The 26,964-nt window shown below is 46.2% G+C and overlaps 2 protein-coding genes and 1 long non-coding RNA gene across 5 annotated transcripts; 2 read left to right on the top strand and 1 right to left on the bottom strand.

Annotated features, from left to right (window-relative positions):
• Positions 1 to 24: 24 nt before the first annotated feature.
• On the bottom strand, positions 25 to 9,190 carry LOC135544086 (uncharacterized). Its single transcript, XR_010456300.1, has 4 exons — positions 8,962 to 9,190; positions 1,152 to 1,379; positions 783 to 902; positions 25 to 580 (listed from the first exon to the last, which is right to left on the bottom strand). It is a non-coding gene; the product is annotated as an uncharacterized LOC135544086 (long non-coding RNA).
• On the top strand, positions 7,817 to 22,622 carry LOC135544085 (RAC-beta serine/threonine-protein kinase-like). Of its 3 annotated transcripts, none has more exons than XM_064971462.1 (14): positions 7,817 to 7,989; positions 12,322 to 12,466; positions 12,686 to 12,814; positions 13,098 to 13,209; positions 13,701 to 13,848; positions 14,489 to 14,620; positions 15,089 to 15,154; positions 16,153 to 16,221; positions 17,228 to 17,350; positions 19,314 to 19,442; positions 19,990 to 20,204; positions 20,652 to 20,739; positions 21,875 to 21,977; positions 22,078 to 22,622. In XM_064971462.1, the coding sequence occupies exons 2-14, from the start codon at positions 12,421 to 12,423 to the stop codon at positions 22,155 to 22,157; spliced, it is 1,440 nt and encodes a 479-aa protein (XP_064827534.1). In that variant the 5' UTR covers positions 7,817 to 7,989; positions 12,322 to 12,420; the 3' UTR covers positions 22,158 to 22,622. The 3 variants fall into 3 exon arrangements, with proteins under 3 accessions (XP_064827534.1, XP_064827533.1, XP_064827535.1); XM_064971461.1 differs by having other exon boundaries at positions 7,817 to 8,091; XM_064971463.1 differs by lacking the exon at positions 7,817 to 7,989 and adding an exon at positions 8,105 to 8,320.
• On the top strand, positions 22,284 to 26,006 carry LOC135543745 (collagen alpha-1(I) chain-like). Its single transcript, XM_064971101.1, has 3 exons — positions 22,284 to 22,294; positions 23,140 to 23,975; positions 24,024 to 26,006. Exons 1-3 carry the CDS (start codon positions 22,284 to 22,286, stop codon positions 24,197 to 24,199), a joined length of 1,023 nt encoding a protein of 340 aa, XP_064827173.1. The 3' UTR covers positions 24,200 to 26,006.
• The last annotated feature ends 958 nt before the right edge of the window (positions 26,007 to 26,964 follow it).

The raw sequence follows: 26,964 nt of genomic DNA, 5'->3' as shown, positions 1-26,964 counted from the left end.
AGCTAACGCGAGCTACGTCACCAGGTTATACAGTGCCCCACACACTGCAGCGCTGGATAGAACTTTGTGGAATAACGGAAAAATATATGTTCTGTCACAGCAGAAATACTACATTTGATTGTGAGATATGAGATATACATTTTCTGTGATGAATTTGGGTTGCGGAACATTTTTCACCCAGTGCAAACTCCACCCTCCCGGGCACCCCGGACAGCATGATCATGATTGAATCTCCTCAATGGATCACCCTTCAGACCAACCCCTGCAAACTCCTTGAATGGCGAGCTCCTTGAAATTCACAGTCGTGTGTAAAAAATATTGCTCAAAACTGTTACCTTTTTTTTTAACAACCTATTTGTAAGCAATGCTGGTTAGTGTCATTACACCAGCGTCACTAAAAGTGGTTAAGGGGCTGGATGGGTTTAAAGAATAATTTACCTATTAGTGGTACATCACACATCCATACCTCCTCATCCACACTCTTCAGGAGTCGTAGCTCCACATCCTCTGTGTCTGATCCAAGGAGCACCTGGAAGGTGGGGTGGTAGTTGGGGCCGTAGTCACGGCGACACATTTCTGTCTGAAACACAGCACATGTAGAGTCAACGTCAACACTCCATCCGGAGCCTTGAAATGTCAAAATTGCTCAAACTAGCATTCAGCACAGCTCACATTTTCAAAAAACATTTTATCGTGTCAACTTGGTATGATCAATGTCACATTCAATGGGGGTTTCACAAATACATGATGATCTAAGACATTTATGGAAACATTTATTGTACCAAAGGTTGTATCTTATTTTTCTCAGTAGAATCACAGCAGAGTTTGTATGTTTCCCCACAGGTGAGCAGGCAGTTGGAGGGCATCCGCATGTAGTTGTACGCCTGCTGGAGCTTTTCTACCTGTAATAGAATAGGAGCTGATTATAAATAAGGTCCTCCGATTATCAGAGGAGAGTCCCGTGTGGCTCATTTAATTCCCACTGGGGACCAGTATGAAAATGGATGGTCTCACTAACTGTAAGTGGCTCTGGATAAGAGCGTCTGCTAAATGACGAAAATGTCAAATGAGAGCCAACTGACACGAGTGCCTAAAGTCAGATCCATTTTAACAAAGAAAGTGAATCTAAGTTTATGAGTTTGAGTTTATACCTCATTGACCAGCACATTCTTTGGAAGTAAATGCACATTCAGAGTTGGCTTGCAGAAGTGAGGTTTGTGGAACAGCAGTACTTGTCCTTCCACTGAGGAAGAAAAGGCCCCATAAGGAGAGGTCTGTGATGTCTACCACCGCATGTGAGTCAGTCACCGTCAACGGCTGTAAAACCTCCACACTGTCACCAGTAACATGGACCACAGATAAGGAGTCCAAGCCTTCCCCTGCAACAGAGAAAACAGTCATTAATGTACTGTGTATTGATTGTGTAACAGGTTGAATATTGCCCTGCTACTAGCAGTGGAGGCCCCTCAGAAGTGAAGGGGAGGACCATCCTCCTCAGTAAAATTTCATACAAATAAAAACAGTGAAACATTTAAAAAGTTATCCTTTTTTAGATAAAACTATACTAAATATATACATATATCACCAAATAATTGATTAAAATATACTGTTTGCAATGAAGGTCTACAGTAACTTCAACAGCACTGTCTGGGGTAGCACCATGGTGTAGCCGGAGGACAGCTAGCTTCCATCCTCCTCTGGCTACATTGACTTCAATACAAAACCTAGGAGGTTCATAGGCCTCACCACCTTCCATAGACAAACATGGTAATTATGAACACTTCCGGAGGACGTCCTCCAACAAATCAAAGCTTTTGCAGTATAAACTGACATGTTGTACATCCAATCATAGAATTAGGATCAGAGAATGAACCTAGTGTGTTGTATTGGGATAGTGCCATTGAGCATTATGGGGGTTCTATGTGCTGAGAAGCTTGATGACATTGTTGGATAGAGATAAAGAGCGAAGAGTGATAGATAGATTTTTACATTATTCAATTCAAATAATTTTTTTCAAATTACAGGAGAAGGAGGAGGTATATTATGATTTTTTTTCTTCTTTTTAGAACTTTATTTTTGTGTCCAGTTAGAGCAATTTATTTACATTTGCCTTGCTAACTTCCGTAGCTAGCTAGCAACCAGCACGAGTGTGCAGTTTCCCCCGCCAGAATGATAGAATGGCCAACACTGCCGAAAATGGTGGGCTTTTTGTTGAAGAACTCCTTTCATTATCTGTGGTACACGGAAAAGGTGCGAATTAAAAGTGAGGGTCGACCTCTGCCTGAGATCCGTTTCATTAATAATCCCAGCCCCTGTACCCGCATAAGGCCTTTTGTCTTCTGTTAGGCCGTCATTGTAAATAAACATTTGTTCTTAACTGGCTTTGTGACTTTATGAATAAAGTGATGTTACATATTTGTTTAAAATTATTCTCCAGCTTGATAATTCATTTGTCATTATTTGACACAGATAAACGTGACGGTGGATACAAAAATGAATTTGATCACTTCAACCACTCTTCCACAAATGAACACGCACGCACACACACATGCACACATAACTATCAAGTAATTTTCCTCAATTGTAATAAATTCAGTTAATGTACATTTAGGTTAAATGGGTTGGATAAATTATAACTATCTAGGCATTGTAAGATCTGGCATGCGTCTGCAATGTAGTCGGGCAGGAAGTTGTTATATTATTCTGAAACAAATGACAAATTTAGAACAAAACGTAGCAAATGTAGGGTTAGGGTTAGAGTGTTCAGTGTCTCCATGACTACAGAAATGCACTCTGGTAGCAGCTTCAGAGTGGTCAGTGTCTCCATGACTACAGAGATGAACTCTGGTAGCAGCTTCAGATAGTGGTCAGTGTCTCCATGACTACAGATACGTACTTTGGTAGCAGCTTCAGAGAGTGGTCAGTGTCTCCATGACTACAGAGATGTACTCTGGTAGCAGCTTCAGAGAGTGGTCAGTGTCTCCATGACTACAGAGATGTACTCTGGTAGCAGCTTCAGAGGGTGGTCAGTGTCTCCATGACTACAAGGATGCACTCTGGTAGCAGCTTCAGAGAGTGGTCAGTGTCTCCATGACTACAAGGATGCACTCTGGTAGCAGCTTCAGAGAGTGGTCAGTGTCTCCATGACTACAAAGATGTACTCTGGTAGCAGCTTGACCCAAATCTTCCATAACAAAGTCATCACCTACAGAGAAATGAACCTGGAGAAGAGCCCCCTAAGCAAGCTGGTCCTGTGGCTCTGTTCACAAACACAAACAGACCCCACAGAACCCCAAGACAGCAACACAATTAGACCCAACCAAATCATGAGAAAACAAAAAGATAAATACTTGACACATTGGAAAGAATTTACCAAAAAACGGAACAAACTAGAACGCTATTTGGCCCTAAACAGAGAGTACACAGCGGCAGAATACCTGAACACTGTGAATGACCCAAAATGAAGGAAATATTTGACTATGTACAGACTCAGTGAGCATAGCCTTGCTATTGAGAAAGGCCGCCAAAGGCAGACTTGGCTCTCAGGAGAAGACAGGCTATGTGCACACTGCCCGCAAAACGAGGTGGAAACTGAGCTGCACTTCCTAACCTCCTGCCAAATGTAGGACCAAATTAGAGACACATATTTTCCTCAGATTACACAGACCCCCACAACGAATTTGAAAACAAATCCAATTTTGATAAACTCCTATATCTATTGGGTGAAATACCACAGTGTGACATCACAGCAGCAAGATGTGTGACCTGCTGTCACAAGAAAAGGGCAACCAGTGAAGAACAAACCCCATTGTAAATACAACCTATATTTATGTTTATTTATTTACGTTAACTATTTGTACATCATTACAACACTGTATATCGACATAATGACATTTGAAATGTTTTTTTATTATTTTGGAACTTTTGTGAGCATGATGTTTAGGGTACATTTTTTAATGTTTATTTCACTTTTGTTTATTATCTATTTCACTTGCTTTGGCAATGTTAACATGTGTTTCCATTCCAATAAAGTCCCGCCACAAAAAATGTCATTGAGTGTTGGGTGTCTTCACGACTACAGAGAAGTACTCTGGTACCATCTTCAGAGAGTGTCCGCTGTCTCCACTCTGGTAGTAGCTTCAGAGGGTGTCCGCTGTCTCCACTCTGGTACCATCTTCAGAGAGTGTCCGCTGTCTCCACTCTGGTACCATCTTCAGAGAGTGTCCGCTGTCTCCACTCTGGTACCATCTTCAGAGAGTGTCCGCTGTCTCCACTCTGGTACCATCTTCACCATCTGAGTCCGCTGTCTCCACTCATCTTCAGAGAGTGTCCGCTGTCTCCACTCTGGTACCATCTTCAGAGAGTGTCCGCTGTCTCCACTCTGGTACCATCTTCAGAGAGTGTCCGCTGTCTCCACTCTGGTAGTAGCTTCAGAGAGTGTCCGCTGTCTCCACTCTGGTACCATCTTCAGAGAGTGTCCGCTGTCTCCACTCTGGTAGTAGCTTCAGAGAGTGTCCGCTGTCTCCACTCTGGTAGTAGCTTCAGAGAGTGTCCGCTGTCTCCACTCTGGTAGTAGCTTCAGAGAGTGTCCGCTGTCTCCACTCTGGTAGTAGCTTCAGAGGGTGTCCGCTGTCTCCACTCTGGTAGTAGCTTCAGAGGGTGGTTGGTGTCTTACTTGAAATTGTAGAAGTATGGGACGACTTCCTGGGTGGAGATGTGTGTGAACGAGTTGCGTCAGCCTGAGCAGTTGTCCCCCTATACGTCTGGACCCTGGCGAAACAGTCCCGGGCAATTTGAGATCCTTGGGACTTCCCTATCCTAACCCCAAACTCAACCTCTACCCTTAACCCTAACCATTACGTAACCCTAACCCAGGGTTTCCCAAACTCATTCCTCAGGACCCCAAGGGGAGCATGTTTTTCCCCCTAGCACTAACAATCAACACTAATAATCAAGGACAGAGTTTGGGAAACACTGGGAAACACTGCCTTAACCCTTATCTTAACCATTTCAAATTTAAACTTGTAGCTGGAGAATTTAAAATCTGAAAACAATGCTCCCTAAATTTTATCAGCATATCAAATGCGCGACCCGGGCTGGCAAAACCCTGGATCATTGTTATTCTAACTTCCGTGACACATACAAAGTCCTCCCCCGCCCTCCTTTCATAAAATTTGACCACGACTCCATTTTGTAGCTCCCAGCCTATAGATAGAAACTAAAATAGGAAGCGCCCGTGCTCATGTTATGCACTTGAGTGAAGACCCAAAAGCGGTTTAACAAAAACAGAGTTCTTTAATGAGAACACAGGAAAGACATAGATCCTCTTCAGACGTTGACAATGGCAATAATAGACAACCCGTAGAGAGGGCGACAAATGAAACACAAAGTCCCTCTGATAAATAACAAGAGTCCCCTTCTTAGCAGCAGAGGAGAATAGCTGGGTTAGCGGCGACAGGCTGCAGGTCGCTCTGGGTAGGCGCGGGTCATAGAGGAACAGTGGTACCTGATCTCACGTAGCATCAGATGAACTGGACACAGTGCAGACGAAAGACTGTTAGTAGTGTACAGGATGCACCTGCCAGGCAGATTCCGACAGGATAGGACAAGGAGGAAGCAAACGAGACGATAGCTTGCTTCTGGCATGAGAAACACAAACGAGAATCTGACACCGAAAGTAGCAGGAACAGAGAGAGAAATAGAGACCTAATCAGAGGGAAAAAAGGGAACAGGTGGGGAAAGGGTGAACGAGGTAGTTAGGGAAGATGAGGAACAGCTGGAGAAGGAGAGAAAGAGAAGGTAACCTAATAAGACCAGCAGAGAGAGACAGAGTGAAGAGAAAGAACAGGAACAGACATAATAAGACATGACAGCTCAGGTCTGTTCAACGCTGGTCTGACCAATCGGATTCCATGCTTCAAGATTGCTTCGATCACGAGGACTGGGATATGTTCCACATAGCGTCGGACAATAACATTGATGAATACGCTGATTTGGTTTGTGAGTTTATTAGCAAGTGCATCGGTGATGTTGTACCCACAGAGTCTATTAAAACCTTCCCCAACCAGAAACCGTGGATTGATGGCAGCATTCGCACAAAACTGAAAGCACAAACCACTGCTTTTAATCAGGTCAAGGTGACCGGAAACATGACCGAATACCCACCATGACCCACCATTGTTCCTGTTCCCAAGAACGCTACGGTAACTGAGCTAAATGACTATCGCCCCGTAACACTCACTTCCATCATCATGAAGTGCTTTGAGAGACTAGTCAAGGACCATATCACCTCCACCCTACCTGACACCCTAGACCCACTCCAATTTGCTTACCACCCCAATAGGTCCACAGACGACGCAATCGCAATCACACTGCTCTAACCCATCTGGACAAGAGGAATACCTATGTAAGAATGCTGTTCATCGACTTCAGCTCAGCATTTAACACCATAGTACACTCCAAACTCGTCAATTAAGCTCCAGACCCCGGGTCTCGACCCCGCCCTGTGCAACTGGGTCCTGGACTTCCTGACAGGCCGCCCCCAGGTGGTGAGGGTCGGAAACAACATCTCCACCTCGCTGATCCTCACCACTGGGGCCCCACAAGGGTGTGTTCTCAGCCCTCTCCTGTACTCCCTGTTCACCCATGACTGCGTGGCCATGCACGCCTCCAACTCAATCATCAAGTCTGCAGACGACACTAAAGTGGTAGGCTTGATTACCAACAACGACGAGACAACCTACAGGAAGGAGGTGAGGGCCCTCAGAGTGTGGTGTCAGGAAAATAACCTCACACTCAATGAAACAAAGGAGATGATCGTAGACTTCAGGAAACAGTAGAGGGAGCAGCCCCCTATCCACATTGACTGGACAGTAGTGGAGAAGGTGGAAAGTTTTAAGTCCCTGGGTGTACACATCACGGACAAACTGAAATGGTCCACCCACACAGACGGTGTGGTGAAGAAGGCGCAGCAGCGCCTCTTCAACCTCAGGAGGCTGAAGATATTTGGCTTGTCACCTAAAACACTCACAAACTTTTACAAATGCACAATCGAGAGCATCCTGTCGGGCAGTATTACCGCCTGGTACGGCAACTGCTCCGCCCACAACCGTAAGGCTCTCCAGAGGGTAGTGAGGTCTGCACAACGCATCACCGGGGGCAAACTACCTGCCCTCCAGGACACCTACACCACCCGATGTCACAGGAAGGCCAAAAAGATCATCAAGGACAACAACCACCCGAGCCACTTCCTGTTCACCCTGCTATCATCCAGAAGGCGAGGTCAGTACAGGTGCATCAAAGCGGGGACCGAGAGACTGAAAAACAGCTTCTATCTCAAGGCCATCAGACTGTTAAACAGCCATCTCTAACATTGAGTGGCTGCTGCCAACACACTGACTCATCTGTAGCCCCATTAATAATGAAAAATGTAATATGTAATGTAATAAATGTATCACTAGCCACATTATATAATGTTTACATACCCTACATTACTCATCTCATATGTATATACTGTACTCTATACCATCTACTGCATCTTGCCTATGCCGTTCGACCATCGCTCATTCATATATTTTTATGTACATATTCTTATTCATTCCTTTACACTTGTGTGTATAAGATAGTTGTTAAATTGTTAGATATTACTGCATGGTCGGAACTAGAAGCACAATCATTTCGCTACACTCGCATTAACATCTGGTAAACATGTGTATGTGACAAATAAGATTTGATTTTATAACCATTTTAAATTTCAATGTAAATGGTGGGGTAGGGACGTCCCAAGGATCCCGTATAGCAAGGCCGTTTCGCCACGGGCCCAGACACAGGGGGACATCTGCTCGGGCTGACGCACAACGTGTCCCAACTACGTATTTTTTTGTTTTGTTGTTGTTGCCTGTTTGGGATTCCTTCTTGGATGGCCTGTAACAAAGATTGTATCTGTACTGGGTTGAATCTATCAAATAAACAAGAACAACGTGGGGCTAAGTGAGAAAACAGCGTATAAATACGCATGTATATATTTTTTACGGCTCATACTAGTGCACCCACTTCGCAAACACACCACTGCAGCAAGCAGGCGAAACTCAGGTAACGTAACTAGCTAACGTTAGCTACACATGGATAAAAGGTGCAGGATCGATAACTTGCTGAAAACAACCATCCTGAGACGTCCTTGTTGCACAGAGATAGTTGGTCGGTGGGCCATTCCCACATCGTACTCGAGGAACAGACGAGGTTCATCGGTGTCTACTTATTCTCAAGAGGCCATGGCGGGGAGCAAATGGAACCTAGCGTAGCTAGCTAGCTAACGTCAAAGGTTATAGTAGAGGTTTCTTATGTTTGTTTACAATATTGGCTAACTAGGTCCTTGATAAAGAGTAAATGGGGAAGTGAAGTTGTAAGACGTTACACGTGTACGTTCAAGTTTCAGTTGCTGGTAGAAAAGTGACAGGTGTTGTTGTCGGTCCCTGTTCAGAGTTGAAGCTGGACTTGCCAGCTACCAGATTGCGAACTAGCTAACGTTAGCGAGCTGCTATGATGATATACTAAAGTTAGTGTCGTGTGAGCTGTTTACCAAAACCGTGATTAGCTGATCTAGCTAGGTCGAGATAGAAGCGGCTATCCAACATTCAGACCGTTTGTGCCTTGCCATTTCAATGTAACCCTATCTATTTAAGTGCATTTAATTTGCTATTCCTATTATAGCTTGCTACTGTCAGATGCACCATCGTCGATCCATTACACATCGATTGTCAACAAAATAGCAGTTATTGATTAGTCATTGCGCTCCAGATATCTGTATGTGAATATCTGTATGTGAATATCTGTATGTGAATATATATATATATATAATATCAAGTTTCAGCCTGTCCGGAGTAGCTAGCTAGCTCTCAAGCAAAACAGGTTTTAGTTAGCTATAGTTTTGACAGCTGATTTGCGTGTCTGCCAGGCGCCTACCTAGCTGGCCAAATCGATGTCGTTTGCGCCCCTGGACACCCGTTGCATTGCAACACTTGATCCCGCTGTGCTGGTGTGCTTGCTGGTACCCACTGGCACGTTTCTCTGATCCATTGGTGCTTTCAAGACAACTGGGAACTCGGAAAAATACGAGGTCAAGTCATGAAGTCATTGATCTTCAGGTCGGAAAGTCAGAGCTATAGAAAGAGGCCCGAGTTCCCGAGTTGGAATTCCGAATTGGATGACCGTCAGAAAAATATTTTTCCCAGTCGGGGTTCATTTTTCCGAGTTCCCTGTTGTCTTGAATGCACTGAAGTCGGAGATTAACGAGTTCCCAGTTGTCTTGAACGCACTGAGGTCGGCGATTAACGAGTTCCCAGTTGTTTTTAAAGGAGAATTATGTGTTCTTGCAGCACAAGTCTTGCCCAGTGGTATTGTGCTTAGTGGGTTTTTTTTAGGTGAGGGAGCGCGTTTAAAACATGTACGTAATATTTTCTTCTATCAAAGTTTGCACCGACAGATGTAAACAATTGAATAGCCTATCATTATAAACGATGCATCCTTCAATTGCAACGTCTGCCTATGCCCACATACATTGTCTCAAAAACATTTTAGTTTTTTAATATCCTCAAACACCAAGTTAGGCATAGGCGTCAAATATGCCATCATCACACTGTCAATCTTGAATTATAATTATTCACGTTTTACCGGTGAAACGTTCAAACGTAATCTCCATGCCAATCATTTCATTGATCTCTATCAGTTTCACGGGAATATACATTTAGATATTCCTGAATGCCTGTTTCGAGAGAGAATTAGAGCAGATGGTTTTAACAAACTATTAGCCTTTCTTGTATTTTGTTTCAATCAATGCATATAACCTGCCTAGTGGTGGGTTCTGTTTTGGCCCATACTATTTGTTTTGTTAACTATTCAGCTTCAACTAACCATCCTAAAAGCTCGTTATAAATTACAGTAGGTGTTTTTGGTGTAACGGTAACTTTATAGGCCTTCTGTGCTATGGTTTTATATTTGGTTCTGTTATGTAAAATGCAAATTAAAAATGGTGATCTTGCAAGACATTGCTTCGGCTTTGATCTAACTTTACTAAATGAGCAGCATTTTGAGAAATACATTTTGTATTTGTAATAAATGATGAGTATGACTAGCTTTGTATCGGAAACCCATTGATTTGACTAGCTTAAACACATGGTTACAGTATACCCTATTACAGAATAAAAGAAAACAGAGGTGACCTATCAAAAAAACAGGGGAGTGGATCAGAACCTGTCAGTATCTGGTGTGATCACCATTTGCCTCAGGCAGCGCAACACATCTCCTTCGCGTAGAGTTGATCAGGCTGTTGACCGTGGCCTGTGGTTGTCCCACTCCTCTTCAATGACTTTGGGAAGTTATGGGATATTGGTGGGAACTGGAACACGCTGTCATACGTGTTGATCCAGAGCATCCTAAACATGCTCAATGGGTGACATGTCTGGTGAGTATGCAGGCCATGTAAGAAATGGGACATTTTCTGCTTCCAGGAATTGTGTACAGATCCTTGCGTCATGGGGCCGTGCATTATAATGCTGAAACATGAGGTGATGGCAGTGGATGAATAGTACGACAATGGGCCTCAGTATCCGTCACAGTATCTCTGTGCATTCAACTTGCTATCGATAAAATGCAATTGTGTTCGTTGTCAGTAGCTTATGCCTGCCCATACCATAACCCCACCGCCCCAGAGTGGGGCACTCTGTTCACAACGCTGACATCAGCTCATTCACATGATGCCATACACGCTGTCTGCCATCTGCCCGGTACAGTTGACACCTGGATTAATCCGTGAAGAGCACACTTCTCCAGCATGCCAGTGGCCATCGAGGGTGAGCATTTGCCCACTGAAGTTGGTTACGACGCTGAACTGCAGTCAGGTCAAGACCCATGTGAGGACGACGAGCACGCAGATGAGCTTACCTGAGACTGTTTCTGACAGTTTGTGCAGAAATTCGTCAGTTGTGCAAACCCACAGTTCCATCACCTGTCCGGGTGGCTCGTCTCAGAGGATCCCGCAAGTGAAGAAGCCAGATGTAGAGGTTCTGGTCTGGCATGGTTACATGTGGTTTGCGGTTGTGAGGCCGGTTGGACATACTGCCAAATTCTCTAAAACAAAGTTGGAGGAGAATTATTGAGAGAAATTAACATTAAATTGTCTGGCAACAGCTCTACTGGACATTACTGAATTCAGCATGCCAATTGCATGCTCCCTCGACTTGAGACATCTGTGGCATTGTGTTGTGTGACAAAACTGCACATTTTAGTGGCCTTTTATTGTCCCTAGCACAAGGTGCACCTGTGTAATGATCATGCCGTTTAATCAGCTTATTGATATGCCACAGCTGACAGGTGGATGGATTATCTTGGCAAAGGAGAAATGCTCACTAACATGGATGTAAACAAATTTGTGGAAAATATTTGAGATACATACGCTTTTTGTGCGTATGTTACATTACTGGGATTTTTTATTTCAGCTCATGAAACATGGGACCAACACTTTACATTCTGCGTCTTAATTCTTGTTCAGTGTAGAACGGGACCTGCGTCTCAACCAATATCCAATGTAGGCTAGATATCCCAAACAGGGCTACAGCAACTTCCAGAGAGGGCTTTGGCGGTGGCCACCTGGTTGGATGTCCTCAGCAGAACTCTGTCACCATAACCAAGTGGTCACAAATCGTTCTGGGTTCCACTGCGCAAGAGGTGGTCCGTGGAGTTTTATGAGCATCAAGGCAGACCTACTGTGAATTAGGATTTATTTTTCTTAGTTTTGATTGGCCAAAGTGGTCAAGCATCAGACGGGCCTCCGCAGCTCGCACATGTAGCCTATAGTTCTTAATCATTGTCGCCTCCGCATCGCGCACATGTAGCCTATAGTTCTCAATCATTGTCGCCACCGCAGTGAGAGCACAGGGAAAATGCCAACAATATTGTTTTTCATGGAATTTTTGTGGTTGTATAATTTATCAGAATACATTTTCCGGAAATAGTTTTACCAGCGCCATGTATTCTCCAATAGAAAACAGCGAAGGCACGCCACTCCTCCACGCCCTGGCAGAACCACACCCCTAGTTTTGCCCCATTGTCAAATGCAAGCTCTGTTTCATAAAAGTTTTAGTTTTTTGTCATTTAGCCAGACCAGTTAGGTGCCAGTAAAAAAAATTGCCGGGAAAATAATCTTGGATGCAAAACTCTGTCAATCTCTGCTCATCTCTTCATACTCTGTGTAGGCTATGTCATGCAAACACATCTAGGTTAGCTGTCGTTTAATATTCTCTCATGTTGTTTTATTTTTTTGTCTAGGTGGTGGGGCAATGTTTACACTGACATCCTCCTGACCAGTCCAACAGTTACCCAGGCCCCCCTCCCATTCCCCACCTCTACCCCTTTCCACCCTTCACTATGAATGAGGCCAGCGTAGTCAGGGAAGGATGGCTCCACAAGAGAGGTGAGGACCCTCCGTTTCTTATTATTCACAGCAAATGGAATATAATCACTTTCAAACACAATTTCAATTAGTTAGTCTGACAAAGCCATACATGTCTCGACACATTCTAATCCCAACTATGTAGCTGCTATAAGAACGTGCATTGTGCCTAACCTCAGAGACTAGGCCGTGAGGGTTTTCGGGTGCTGTGTACTCAAGCCCACTCGTTTCTCTATGCAGGTGAGTACATCAAGACGTGGAGGCCGCGCTACTTCATCCTGAAGAGTGACGGCTCCTTCATCGGCTACAAAGAGAAGCCTGAGCTGTCCGACCAGAGCCTGCCCCCTCTCAACAACTTCTCAGTGGGAGGTGAGGGTCCCTCAAAGTGAAACCGATTGTTGATGATGTCACAGGGGACTGTGCCGTGTTGGTTCTGTAGCAGGGTTTACCTAGCAGGACCTGCTGTCCTCTCATCACCTCTGTACAGAACACTTGAATGGGGTGTTTTGGTGTTTGCAGGCTTGGATGTGGCTTTCGGGATCTTCACAGTTCACACTTTGTAAATGAAACAACAGAGGTAAAAACAATGGATTGAGGCATTAAAACATTTGTAACACTTGATCCCTCTTCTCTGTCTCCTCTTTCGTCCCAGAATGCCAGCTGATGAAAACAGAGCGGCCCAAGCCCAACACGTTCGTTATCCGCTGCCTGCAGTGGACCACTGTCATCGAGAGGACCTTCCACGTAGAAAGCAATGCAGAGAGGTGAGGAGGGGATATGGGTCATTATGAGGTGTGAGAAGGGGCCAATAGAAGGGTAGGTAGACAGTGGGGAGGAGGATAACAGTAGTCAACAGAGGTGAGGAGGGGATATGGGTCACTATGAGGTGTGAGAAGGGGCCAATAGAAGGGTAGGTAGACAGTGGGGAGGAGGATAACAGTAGTCAACAGAGGTGAGGAGGGGATATGGGTCATTATGAGGTGTGAGAAGGGGCCAATAGAAGGGTAGGTAGACAGTGGGGAGGAGGATAACAGTAGTCAACAGAGGTGAGGAGGGGATATGGGTCATTATGAGGTGTGAGAAGGGGCCAATAGAAGGGTAGGTAGACAGTGGGGAGGAGGATAACAGTAGTCAACAGAGGTGGAGGGAGGGATATGTTTCAGTCTGTGTCACGGACAAACTCTTCGTGGTTCAAAGGAATCCTACAAGCTCACTATGGTGTAGTAATTGCACATTGTGTGTGTGTGTGTGTCAGAGAGGGGTGGATGCGTGCCATCCAGGCGGTGGCCAATGGGTTGAAGGTACGAGAGGAGGAGGAGCCCATGGACCTGTTTGGTTCTCCCAGCGACAGCAGCAGCATTGAGGAGATGGAGGTGGCCATGTCCAAGACCAACTCTAAAGTGGTGAGTGTGTGTGTAGCCATGTCCAAGACCAACTCTAAAGTGGTGTGTGTGTAGCCATGTCCAAGACCAACTCTAAAGTAGTGTGTGTGTGTGTGTGTGTAGCCATGTCCAAGACCAACTCTAAAGTGTGTGTGTGTGTGTGTAGCCATGTCCAAGACCAACTCTAAAGTGTGTGTGTGTAGCCATGTCCAAGACCAACTCTAAAGTAGTGTGTGTGTGTAGCCATGTCCAAGACCAACTCTAAAGTGTGTGTGTGTAGCCATGTCCAAGACCAACTCTAAAGTAGTGTGTTTGTGTGTGTAGCCATGTCCAAGACCAACTCTAAAGTAGTGTGTGTGTGTAGCCATGTCCAAGACCAACTCTAAAGTGAGTGTGTGTGCAGTAACATATACTGTGCATATGACCGATACAAATGCTTACAAGGTAAAGGTAAGAGTCACACAAATACATGCTAATTGTTCTTCCACAATGGTTGAATCCTGGTTTGTTCCTGCGCATGTGTGTGATTGATCTGTTTTGTAAAGTATCACACTTCGTCATCACTACCACTGCCCATCCTTCCCATTGTGAATGTGTTTGGCTGGGCTGGGTCACCCAAGATAAGAGAGTTGATTGTCCAACTCTGTCTCTGTGTTGTCAGACGATGAGTGACTTTGACTACCTGAAGCTGCTGGGGAAGGGCACGTTTGGCAAGGTGATCCTGGTCAAGGAGAAAGCCACGGGGATGCACTACGCCATGAAGATCCTGCGGAAGGAGGTCATCATCGCTAAGGTAACGAAATAGGCCTAACCTATACCACTTTCCAGTGGTGACTACTGGCCATCGGTTTGTTATTGGGGAATGATGATCCGTATCCATTAGGCCTGATCTGTAGTCTTAATAGTTCTTCATTGTGCATAGTATGTGGTATATTTAGTTTTATAAACTGGGTGGTTCGAGCACTGAATTCTGATTGGCTGACAGCCGTGGTATATTGATGTTATAAGCAAATGGATATTTTAATTGTTGTGTTTCTTAACGTTGTCTTAACACTTGCATCGCTGGGCTTCATCTCATACAAGGAGCCTCCAATGCCCAAATTTGGAATGTCCTGTGTTCTCTCGTGTTTCCAGTAATACCTTCTGAACATACCCTGGCTTCGGTGACTTGTGAAGGAGGGAATCTATTTGACAATGACTGAGCCGTGATTCTTATGTATGTGTTGCTGTAAAAGGCTGACCCTCTGATCTGTGTGTCCAGGACGAGGTAGCGCACACGGTTACGGAGAGCAGAGTGTTACAGAACACCCGGCATCCCTTCCTCACGGTGAGTGCTCCATGCTCCTCTCACCTCATTACATGTGCTGGTCCAGAACGGAACCCCCACACGTGTTGTATAGTCACGGGGTGCAGTGGTTCCCAACTCCAGTAGCCCCAAAGGCACACTTTGTCGTTGTAGCCCCGGACAAACTCCCCTGATTCATCTCGTTGATGATTAGTTGACAAGTTAAATCAGGCGTGCTTATCCGGGTTTACTAGAAATGTGTACACTTTTGTTCGGAGGACTGGAGATGGGTTGTTGGGGGGACCGGAGGACTGGACAAACTCCCTGATTCATCTGGAGATGGGCTGTTGGGGGATGATTAGTTGACAAGGGTTAACCGGAGGACTGGAGATGGGCTGTTCCGGAGTTTAGATGGGCTGTTGGGGGGACCGGAGACTGGAATGGGTGTACTATTGTTGGGGGACTGGAGGACTGGAGATGGGTTGTTGGGGGGACTGGAGGACTGGAGATGGGATTGTTGGGGGGACTGGAGATGGGCTGTTGGGGGACTGGAGACCGGAGGACTGGAGATGGGTTGTTGGGGGGACGGAGGACTGGAGATGGGCTGTTGGGGGGACCGGAGGACTGGAGATGGGCTGTTGGGGGGACCGGAGGACTGGAGATGGGCTGTTGGGGGGACCGGAGATGGGCTGTTGGGGGGACCGGAGGACTGGAGATGGGCTGTTGGGGGGACTGGAGATGGGCTGTTGGGGGACCGATGGATGGGCTGTTGGGGAGACTGGAGATGGGCTGTTGGGGGGACCGGAGGACTGGAGATGGGCTGTTGATAATAAAAGCTGTCATTTTTGTCCTGCATTTTTTCATGAATTTGTATTTGTCATGCCTAGCCTATGACATGTCTCTATATTTCTGTTGTTAATCTTTTCTTATCACAGCGCATTTTCTGGTACTTAAAGCAAATATCTGTGAACATCAGACGATAAAGAAACATCTGATCTAATAGGAGGACATTGATCAATTGTCTTCTTCCACCCTTCCAGACACTGAAATACGCTTTCCAGACTCATGACCGATTATGTTTTGTGATGGAATACGCCAACGGAGGAGAGGTGGGTGTCCCAATGTACACACAGATACACATGAGCACACACACACAATTTTTTCGATTGCTGGAACACTGGGATCCACATGGCCAAAACAATAATTAACAGATTGTAATTTCACATTGTTTTCACACTAAATGCAAATGATAAACACTTTTTTTGCAAAACAGTAGACACACATCTCTATTACAAGACACTTTTTGCAAAACAGTGCTATGGCAAAACCCAAAATGTGCACCCTTTGTGTCACCAGGATTAAGATTAGGGTGAATCTTACTCTGCACTTGTCTTTTCTTACTAGCACTGACTTTGCTGGTAGTTACTATGAATGTGATATGTGGTTGTCTCATCTAGCTATCTTAAAGGGCCAATGCAGATGTTTGTATTTCAATATCAAATCATTTCTGGGTAACACTTTAAGAATCTTACTGTGTTTTCAATTAAAATGGTCAAAAAGAAGCAATTTCTGAACCACAAATGTAGCTAGGACTGTCTGGGAGTGGGTGGAGTGGGGAGGGGAAAACTAGTTGTTATTGGCAGAGACGTTTGGAACTCTCTTTCTAATTGGTCTATTAACTAATTCATTGCCCGGTGACGTCACCATGGAAGGCCAAACTCCATCCCACCAAAACATGCTGAAATGTCAGGAGCTTTTTTTTAACTGCTCTCACACTTAAAGGGCATTATCTTATTTTTGACAATGTCACATTATTATTTCAACCTCAGTGTGGAAATGTATATAAAACACGGTAAAATAATGTTTTTTGCTACACTTTTAAGATGAACGCACTAACTGTAAGTCTCTCTGAATAAGAGCGTCTGCTAAATGACTAGAATCTAAATGGTGACATGAACCTTCTCATTCAATTAAATACTATACCATTTGAATGGATTTGGCTAATTTTGTAAAAGGTATTTTTTTTTAAATTGTGATGGTGTAAGTGTTATATCAAAACATCTCAAATCAATCCCTTTTTTTCTCCACTCTCTTTTCCTCTCTTCTTCCCTCTAGCTCTTCTTCCACCTGTCTCGGGATCGTGTGTTCACAGAAGACCGGGCCCGTTTCTATGGCGCTGAGATCGTATCTGCGTTGGAGTACCTCCACTCTCGTGACGTGGTATACAGGGACCTGAAGGTAGGCACTGAAGATTCTGTCCTGCTTTCATAGTCACCCATCCTGCTTTCATAGTCACCCGTCCTGCTTTCATAGTCACCCGTCCTGCTTTCATAGTCACCCGTCCTGCTTTCATAGTCACCCCTCCTGCTTTCATAGTCACCCCTCCTGCTTTCATAGTCACCCCTCCTGCTTTCATAGTCACCCCTCCTGCTTTCATAGTCACCCGTCCTGCTTTCATAGTCACCCCTCCTGCTTTCATAGTCACCCCTCCTGCTTTCATAGTCACCCCTCCTGCTTTCATAGTCACCCCTCCTGCTTTCATAGTCACCCCTCCTGCTTTCATAGTCACCCCTCCTGCTTTCATAGTCACCCGTCCTGCTTTCATAGTCACCCGTCCTGCTTTCATAGTCACCCCTGCTTTCATGTCACCCCTCCTGCTTTCATACCCGTCCTGCTTTCATTGTCACCCTCCTGCTTTCATTGTCACCCGTCCTGCTTTCATTGTCACCCGTCCTGCTTTCATTGTCACCCGTCCTGCTTTCATTGTCACCCCTGCTTTCCACCCCTCCTGCTTTCATAGTCACCCCTCCTGCTTTCATAGTCACCCCTCCTGCTTTCACACCCTCCTGCTTTCAGTCACCCCTCCTGTCACACCCCTCCTGCTTTCATAGTCACCCCTCCTGCTTTCATAGTCACCCCTCCTGCTTTCATAGTCACCCGTCCTGCTTTCATAGTCACCCGTCCTGCTTTCATAGTCACCCGTCCTGCTTTCATAGTCACCCGTCCTGCTTTCATAGTCACCCGTCCTGCTTTCATAGTCACCCGTCCTGCTTTCATAGTCACCCGTCCTGCTTTCATAGTCACCCGTCCTGCTTTCATAGTCACCCGTCCTGCTTTCATAGTCACCCCTCCTGCTTTCATAGTCACCCCTCCTGCTTTCATAGTCACCCCTCCTGCTTTCATAGTCACCCCTCCTGCTTTCATAGTCACCCGTCCTGCTTTCATAGTCACCCGCTTTCCACCCGCTTTCATAGTCACCCGTCCTGCTTTCATAGTCACCCCTCCTGCTTTCATAGTCACCCCTCCTGCTTTCATAGTCACCCGTCCTGCTTTCATAGTCACCCCTCCTGCTTTCATAGTCACCCGTCCTGCTTTCATAGTCACCCGTCCTGCTTTCATTGTCACCCGTCCTGCTTTCATTGTCACCCGTCCTGCTTTCATTGTCACCCCTCCTGCTTTCATTGTCACCCCTCCTGCTTTCATTGTCACCCCTCCTGCTTTCATTGTCACCCCTCCTGCTTTCATTGTCACCCCTCCTGCTTTCATTGTCACCCCTCCTGCTTTCATTGTCACCCCTCCTGCTTTCATAGTCACCCGTCCTGCTTTCATTGTCACCCCTCCTGCTTTCATTGTCACCCCTCCTGCTTTCATTGTCACCCCTCCTGCTTTCATTGTCACCCCTCCTGCTTTCATTGTCACCCCTCCTGCTTTCATTGTCACCCGTCCTGCTTTCATTGTCACCCGCTTTCATTGTCACCCCTCCTGCTTTCATTGTCACCCCTCCTGTCATTGTCACCCCTCCTGCTTTCATTGTCACCCCTCCTGCTTTCATAGTCACCCCTCCTGCTTTCATAGTCACCCGTCCTGCTTTCATAGTCACCCCTCCTGCTTTCATAGTCACCCATCCTGCTTTCATAGTCACCCATCCTGCTTTCATATTCATCTAAGGACTTGTGTTGTCCTGAACCAAGTGACACACATTCTGCCTTCATACTTCAGTCATGTGATTTTCCTAAATGGTGATGATAATGGTGCCAAACGCCCAGCTTAGACACATTCCTCTCCCCACTGGAGACTGGGGTTAAATTCCCCGCTCCAACTATTCAAACTGGCTGTCGTTCTCTTTATAATGTTAGAACTGTCTCAATAATGTTTTGAAACTCTGTTCTAATATCTCATCCATCTCGCTGCATCTTCTCAGCTGGAGAATCTAATGCTGGACAATGACGGACATGTTAAAATCACAGACTTTGGGCTGTGTAAGGAGGGCATCACGGACGGTGCCACCATGAAGACCTTCTGCGGCACCCCAGAGTACCTGGCGCCGGAGGTGAGGGCCCGCTGCTGGGCATGGCTAGTGGCACAAGCACATGCTACACAGTTGTCATACAACCTTAGCTGTGTTCATTAAGCACTAAATGTAAGAAAACACAAACTAATAGGGAATAACTTTTTCAATTTCTCGTTGCAAAATGTCTTCTCTTTTTGTAGCAGTAAAAATGCAGGAAGTAAGATAAGGAGAGAGACCATTTTAGACTCACTGTGGTGTTCCTGGAAGAACCACTTGTTTTTATTGGGGCCATTTATTACTTTAAAATGAGTTGGCTTGATAATCTGATAATCCATTGTTTTTATGTTTTATGTTAATGCAGTGAGTATTTAGGTAGAAAGATACCTCAAACTGTATGGTAATTTTATCAATCGATTGCCTCTGGAACATTCCTTTTGAAGACCCCATAAAGTGGCAGTTTGAAGTGACTCAAATCCAATCTGGTCAATTGCAAATTGTTGTTTAGACAGACAAAAAAAAAAAAAAATCTGATTTTGAGCATTAAGGCCTGCACTGTGAACAAAGCTCCCTCCCCCTGCCCGTCCAGGTGCTGGAGGACAATGACTACGGCCGGGCGGTGGACTGGTGGGGTCTGGGCGTGGTCATGTACGAGATGATGTGCGGTCGGCTACCCTTCTACAACCAAGACCACGAGCGGCTTTTTGAGCTCATCCTCATGGAGGAGATCCGATTCCCCAAGAACCTGGCCCCAGAGGGCAGGGCCCTGCTCAGCGGCCTGCTCAAAAAGGATCCCAAGCAAAGGTACGTGGTGCTTGGGGGGGTGGGAGGTGTGACCGTTTGACCGGCCTGCTCAGAGAGGACCCCATTTGTGTTTGGCTGGGTATTTGCTCAAGTCCTCACAAGGAAAAAGGCTATTTCTAGGAAGTTTTTAGAGTTAAGGTTAGAAAGGTTAGGGTTTGGTTTTGGGGTTAGTGAAAGGGTTAGGGAATCAATTGAGTGTCCCCACAAGGTTAGTTAAAGGCTAGAAACAAGCCCTAGGTTTATGTTTTCTTTTCCTCGGCACACTGGTGCTCCCAAATAAAAATTCCAGGTCTTCCAGCAAAACATTCAGTAGCATATGCGACCAAAATGATCACTATTTGGAGCTCTGACAACTACAAAAAAACGTGAGCTGCTCTTCTTCAGAAAAGCAGTGCACCAAACATGAGCGCACCATTTGAAGCAACCTCTGATTTTTGTTATTGACAGGTTAGGGGGAGGACCAGATGATGCCAAAGAAGTGATGTCCCACAAGTTCTTCACCTCCATCAACTGGCAGGACGTGGTAGATAGAAAGGTGAGTGACTGGAGGCTGATAGCTTAGCGCTACAGTCAATAAATGGTGGCATTCCAGGTCTTTGATTTTTTTTTTGGCCCAACGCTCTAACCACTAGGCTACCTGCCGGCCCAACGCTCTAACCACTAGGCTACCTGCCGGCCCAACGCTCTAACCACTAGGCTACCTGCCGGCCCAACGCTCTAACCACTAGGCTACCTGCCGGCCCAACGCTCTAACCACTAGGCTACCTGCCGCCAAACGCTCTAACCACTAGCCCTGCCGGCCCAACGCTCTAACCACTAGGCTAACCATTAACCACTAGGCTACCTGCCGGCCCAACGCTCTAACCACTAGGCTACCTGCCGGCCCAAACCACTAGGCTACCTGGCTACCTGCCGGCCCAACGCTCTAACCACTAGGCTACCTGCCGGCCCAACGCTCTAACCACTAGGCTACCTGCCGGCCCAACGCTCTAACCACTAGGCTACCTGCCGGCCCAACGCTCTAACCACTAGGCTACCTGCCGGCCCAACGCTCTAACCACTAGGCTACCTGCCGGCCCAAAGCTCTAACCACTAGGCTACCTGCCGGCCCAACGCTCTAACCACTAGGCTACCTGCCGGCCCTAACCACTAGGCTACCTGCCTGCTACGGCCCCAACGCTCTAACCACTAGGCTACCTGCCGGCCCAACGCTCTAACCACTAGGCTACCTGCCGGCCGGCAACCACTAGGCTACCTGCCGGCCCAACGCTCTAACCACTAGGCTACCTGCCGGCCCAACGCTCTAACCACTAGGCTACCTGCCGGCCCAACGCTCTTTACCTGCAGTCTAACCACTGGCTGTGCAGGCCCATCCACTAGGCTTCCTGCAGATAGGCTTCCTGCCGGCCCAACGCTCTAACCACTAGATCATATATCACAATGGTCTAGTTCCAGGTCGACTGCCATCTGACTGATCCCTGAATGACCTTGCATCATAAATAAGTAAAGTAAGTAGTCTGTTTCTGTAGCGCGAGGCAGCTTAAAATACAAGTACGCCCCCTGGACAGGACACTAGTCTATCGCAGGGCCTTACACCCTAATCCCTCTTGATGCTGAGTGTCAAGCAGACCATTTGCCAATCAATCACTGCTTGCTCTCTCCCTCCTCAGCTGACTCCGCCCTTCAAGCCTCAGGTGACATCAGAGACCGATACACGTTACTTCGACGACGAGTTCACGGCACAGACCATCACCGTCACGCCTCCAGACAAGTGTGAGTTCATGTGTGTGCCTGTTTGTGTGTGTGTGACACAATATGCCACCAAGCATGCTTTTAGAGGTGATGTTGACTGAGTGTTTTCTTCGTGTTCTAGATACCAACCTGGACTGTGGCATCCCCAACCAGCCAGCACACTTCCCCCAGTTCTCTTACTCTGCCAGCATACGAGAGTGACCCTGTCTTTACCATACACACTGAAGATATGCATAGAGCATCAGTTCACACTCTCATCCACACACACACACACACACACTTTCTTGTAAAAAAAAAGACTGCAAGCTTGAGACTCCACACAGGCCAATGGATCTCTGGTCACAGCGGGGATTTAAGTGCCTAGTCTTGCAGCCATCTTGTCTGCTCAAACCCCGCCTACACTACAGTCACGCACAACAGCAGCCTGTGAACTGCACAGGACCTCAGTCAATACCTCACGTCGTCAACATCAGCAGCAGTAGCATATCATCCAGGACACTACTGCTCCTCACTGGAAGGTCTAGTACAGGGCTGCCCATCCCTCTTCCTGGAGATCTACCGTCCTGTGGGTTTTCAGTTCAACCCTCTTCCTGGAGATCTACCGTCCTGTGGGTTTTCAGTCCAACCCTCTTCCTGGAGATCTACCGTCCTGTGGGTTTTCAGTTCAACCCTGTAGAGCTCTTCCTGGAGATCTACTGTCCTGTGGGTTTTCAGTTCAACCCTCTTCCTGGAGATCTACCGTCCTGTGGGTTTTCAGTCCAACCCTCTTCCTGGAGATCTACCGTCCTGTGGGTTTTCAGTTCAACCCTCTTCCTGGAGATCTACCGTCCTGTGGGTTTTCAGTCCAACCCTCTTCCTGGAGAGCTACCGTCCTGTGGGTTTTCAGTTCAACCCTCTTCCTGGAGATCTACCGTCCTGTGGGTTTTCAGTTCAACCCTCTTCCTGGAGATCTACCGTCCTGTGGGTTTTCAGTTCAACCCTCTTCCTGGAGATCTACCGTCCTGTGGGTTTTCAGTTCAACCCTCTTCCTGGAGAGCTACCGTCCTGTGGGTTTTCAGTTCAACCCTCTTCCTGGAGATCTACCGTCCTGTGGGTTTTCAGTTTAACCCTAATTTAACACCTGATTCTACTAATTAGCTGCTCAACAAGACCTTAACTAGCTGAATCAGAACGGCTAAATTAGGGTTGGACTGAACCTGCAGGACAGTAGATCTCCAGGAAGAGGGTTGGGCAGCCCTGGTCTAGTACCTATAGGTGATCCTATAGGACACTACTGCTCCTCACATGGAGGACTAGGACCTATAGGTGGTCCTATAGGACACTACTGCTCCTCACAGGGAGGACTAGGACCTATAGGTGATCCTATAGGACACTACTGCTCCTCACAGGGAGGACTAGGACCTATAGGTGGTCCGATAAGACACTACTGCTCCTCACAGGGAGGACTAGGACCTATAGGTGGTCCTATAGGACACTACTGCTCCTCACAGGGAGGACTAGGACCTATAGGTGGTCCTATAGGACACTACTGCTCCTCACAGGGAGGACTAGGATCTATAGCTGGTCCTATAGGACACTACTGCTCCTCACGGGGAGGACTAGGATCTATAGCTGGTCCTATAGGACACTACTGCTCCTCACATGGAGGACTAGGACCTATAGGTGGTCCTATAGGACACTACTGCTCCTCACGGGGAGGACTAGGATCTATAGCTGGTCCTATAGGACACTACTGCTCCTCACAGGGAGGACTAGGACCTATAGGTGATCCTATAGGACACTACTGCTCCTCACAGGGAGGACTAGGACCTATAGGTGGTCCTATAGGACACTACTGCTCCTCACGGGGAGGACTAGGATCTATAGCTGGTCCTATAGGACACTACTGCTCCTCACATGGAGGACTAGGACCTATAGGTGATCCTATAGGACACTACTGCTCCTCACAGGGAGGACTAGGACCTATAGGTGGTCCTATAGGACACTACTGCTCCTCACATGGAGGACTAGGACCTATAGGTGATCCTATAGGACACTACTGCTCACATGGAGGACTAGGACCTATAGGTGGTCCTATAGGACACTACTGCTCCTCACATGGAGGACTAGGACCTATAGGTGGTCCTATAGGACACTACTGCTCCTCACATGGAGGACTAGGACCTATAGGTGGTCCTATAGGACACTACTGCTCCTCACATGGAGGACTAGGACCTATAGGTGGTCCTATAGGATACTACTGATCCTCATGGGGAGGACTAGGACCTATAGGTGGTCCTATAGGACACTACTGCTCCTCACATGGAGGACTAGGACCTATAGGTGGTCCTATAGGACACTACTGCTCCTCACAGGGAGGACTAGGACCTATAGGTGGTCCTATAGGACACTACTGCTCCTCACAGGGAGGACTAGGACCTATAGGTGGTCCTATAGGACACTACTGCTCCTCACAGGGAGGACTAGGACCTATAGGTGGTCCTATAGGACACTACTGCTCCTCACATGGAGGACTAGGACCTATAGGTGATCCTATAGGACACTACTGCTCCTCACAGGGAGGACTAGGACCTATAGGTGGTCCTATAGGACACTACTGCTCCTCACATGGAGGACTAGGACCTATAGGTGGTCCTATAGGACACTACTGCTCCTCACAGGGAGGACTAGGACCTATAGGTGGTCCTATAGGACACTACTGCTCCTCACAGGGAGGACTAGGACCTATAGGTGGTCCGATAAGACACTACTGCTCCTCTGATTTGGATGGAATTGAGACACTGATCTCTTACACTCAGTTTTCTTTCTTGTTTTCGCTCTCTCATTTTCGTTCTGTCTGTCGCTCCCTCTTTTCCCTTCTCTGTGCCCCCTCGTCCTTCTCACGCTAACCCACTCACTCACACTGCTGGGTAGAAGAAAAAAACAGTGAAGTGATTCCTGTTTTCACAAATGAGAAAGAAAAGCTTTCTCTCTCTCTCTCTCATTGTTACAGTTTATAAGGAGTCATATTTCTGTGATTTATCCAAGTGCTCTTTTCTGTAACTAGCTGTTACCAATAGTGTTGAAGTGGTCCTACTGGAGGGGGGCAGGGCAGTGGTGGTAAACTATGAAGCTGTTTCTCTGTCAATGTGTTTGTGTGCTTGGAGAAAAGGTGGGACAACCAAAACTGAATGTCTGCATTTTGTGTTTGTATGTGTGCGTATGTCAGTGAAGTCGTGTGAGCGCTCAAATGGAAGCCAGCTTGACATGCATTGGTATCAGTAGAATAATTGGCGACATCACACAAGAGATTTTCCGACTCGGAGCTCAAAAACCTACTCTGGATTTCCAAAAAGCGATGCAGGAGGGAGTACTACTTTAACTGTAAAATTCAGTGAAATTAACTAGTATTGAGCTTTTTTTTTGACTGGGATCGTTGTGAACAGAACACAAAGTTGCTACAGAGAAAATGTATGAATGAATCACTGTACAAGGTGTGTAGGTACGGATTTTTAAACCCTGTTTTTAATTCAGGACTTGTCTCAACACATCTGGTCTTTGATCGAGACGCACCAGGCATGTGATTTACAACGGTCGACTAGCACTTAGTTACTTAAGCAGACCTCTTTTTACTCGAATTATGAGATTTGTATGTTTTATTCTTGTTATTTTGTTGCTTCGTTTCCTCTTTCAAATGTCATAAACGTCTGCTGTACTATCAAAAATGGCCGCACAGGTGGTGTTGAGTGGATCAGTGACGGGGCTCCGTTCTGGCCACAACATCAGGTGTGTGTTGAATGTAGTGATCACGCCCGCTCCTCTTCGTATGCTGTCTGACTGCTGACAGTCACTGGTCAACGAGATCCAGGTTTTTCTCTGTCCTGATAGTCATGTGAGCCTTGTGTCCATTGTGTGCCGTTTGGAAATTGTTTCTGAGACTAACTATTATTGTGTTTTTGTCTAGTTCTGTTGTTTTCCACCTCACTGTTTCCCTGACCCCTTTTTGAAGACATTGCTACTCATTTAACATTCATAAATGTTTAATTCAATGAAATATTATTTCAATTTAAATTGTGTGTATTTGTGTTTTGTGAGACAGCTGTGTGCTTGTATGTCTGCGCATGCTTGCATTTGTACTGTATTGCCTATATACACATTCATGCTATAATGTAATCAGTGCTTTAATAGGCTAGTCAAAGATTTTATCACCTCCATCTTAACTGACACCCTAATCCCACTACAATTTGCATACCACCCCAACAGATCCCACGGACGACAGAATCGCCATTGCGATGCACGTTGCCCTATCCCACCTGGACAAGAGAAATACCTACAGTACCAGTCAAATGTTTTGACACACCTACTCATTGAAGAGTTTTTATTTATTTCACTACTTTTAGAAAAATAGTGAAGTCATCAAAACCTATGAAATAACACATGGAATCATGTAGTAACCAAAAAAGTGTTAAATCGAAATATATTTGAGATTCTTCAAAGTAGCCACCCTTTGCCTTGACAGCTTTGCACGCTTGGCATTCTCTCAACCAGCTTCACCTGGAATGCTTTTCCAGCAGTCTTGAAGGAGTTCCCACATATGCTGAGCACTTGTTGGCTGCTTTTCCTACACTCTGCGGTCCAAATCATCCCAAATCATCTCAATTGGGTTGAGGTTGGGTGATTGTGGAGACCAGGCCATCTGATGCAGCACTCCATCACTCTTCTTCTAGGTCAAATAGCCCTTACACAGCCTGGAGTCGTGTTGTGTCATTGTCCTGTTGAAAAACAAATGATAGGATGGCGTATCGCTGCAGAATGCTGTGATAGCCATGCTGGTTAAGTGTGCCTTGAATTCTAAATAAATCACTGACAGTGTCACCAGCAAAGCACCCACACAACATCACACCTCCTTCTCCATGCTTCACGGTGGGAACGACACATGCAGAGATCATCTGTTCACCTACTCTGTGGCTCACAAAGACATGGCGTTGGAACCAAAAATCTAAAATTTGGACTCATCAGACCATCATCT

Source organism: Oncorhynchus masou, chromosome 8, assembly GCF_036934945.1.
Source record: "Oncorhynchus masou masou isolate Uvic2021 chromosome 8, UVic_Omas_1.1, whole genome shotgun sequence".
Classification (NCBI taxonomy): Eukaryota; Metazoa; Chordata; class Actinopteri; order Salmoniformes; family Salmonidae; genus Oncorhynchus; species Oncorhynchus masou.
Note: the sequence above shows the minus strand (reverse complement) of the source record. Positions and strands in the feature narration are given on the sequence as shown.

Coding starts and splice junctions, on each gene's coding strand:
- LOC135544085 (XM_064971462.1), top strand. CDS start 12,421: ATGAATGAGGCCAGCGTAGTCAGGGAAGGATGGCTCCACAAGAGAG. Junction 13,210..13,700: donor GTAGAAAGCAATGCAGAGAG/GTGAGGAGGGGA, acceptor TGTGTGTGTCAG/AGAGGGGTGGATGCGTGCCA. Junction 17,351..19,313: donor TGGTATACAGGGACCTGAAG/GTAGGCACTGAA, acceptor GCATCTTCTCAG/CTGGAGAATCTAATGCTGGA.
- LOC135543745 (XM_064971101.1), top strand. Junction 23,976..24,023: donor TGGAGGACTAGGACCTATAG/GTGATCCTATAG, acceptor TAGGACCTATAG/GTGGTCCTATAGGACACTAC.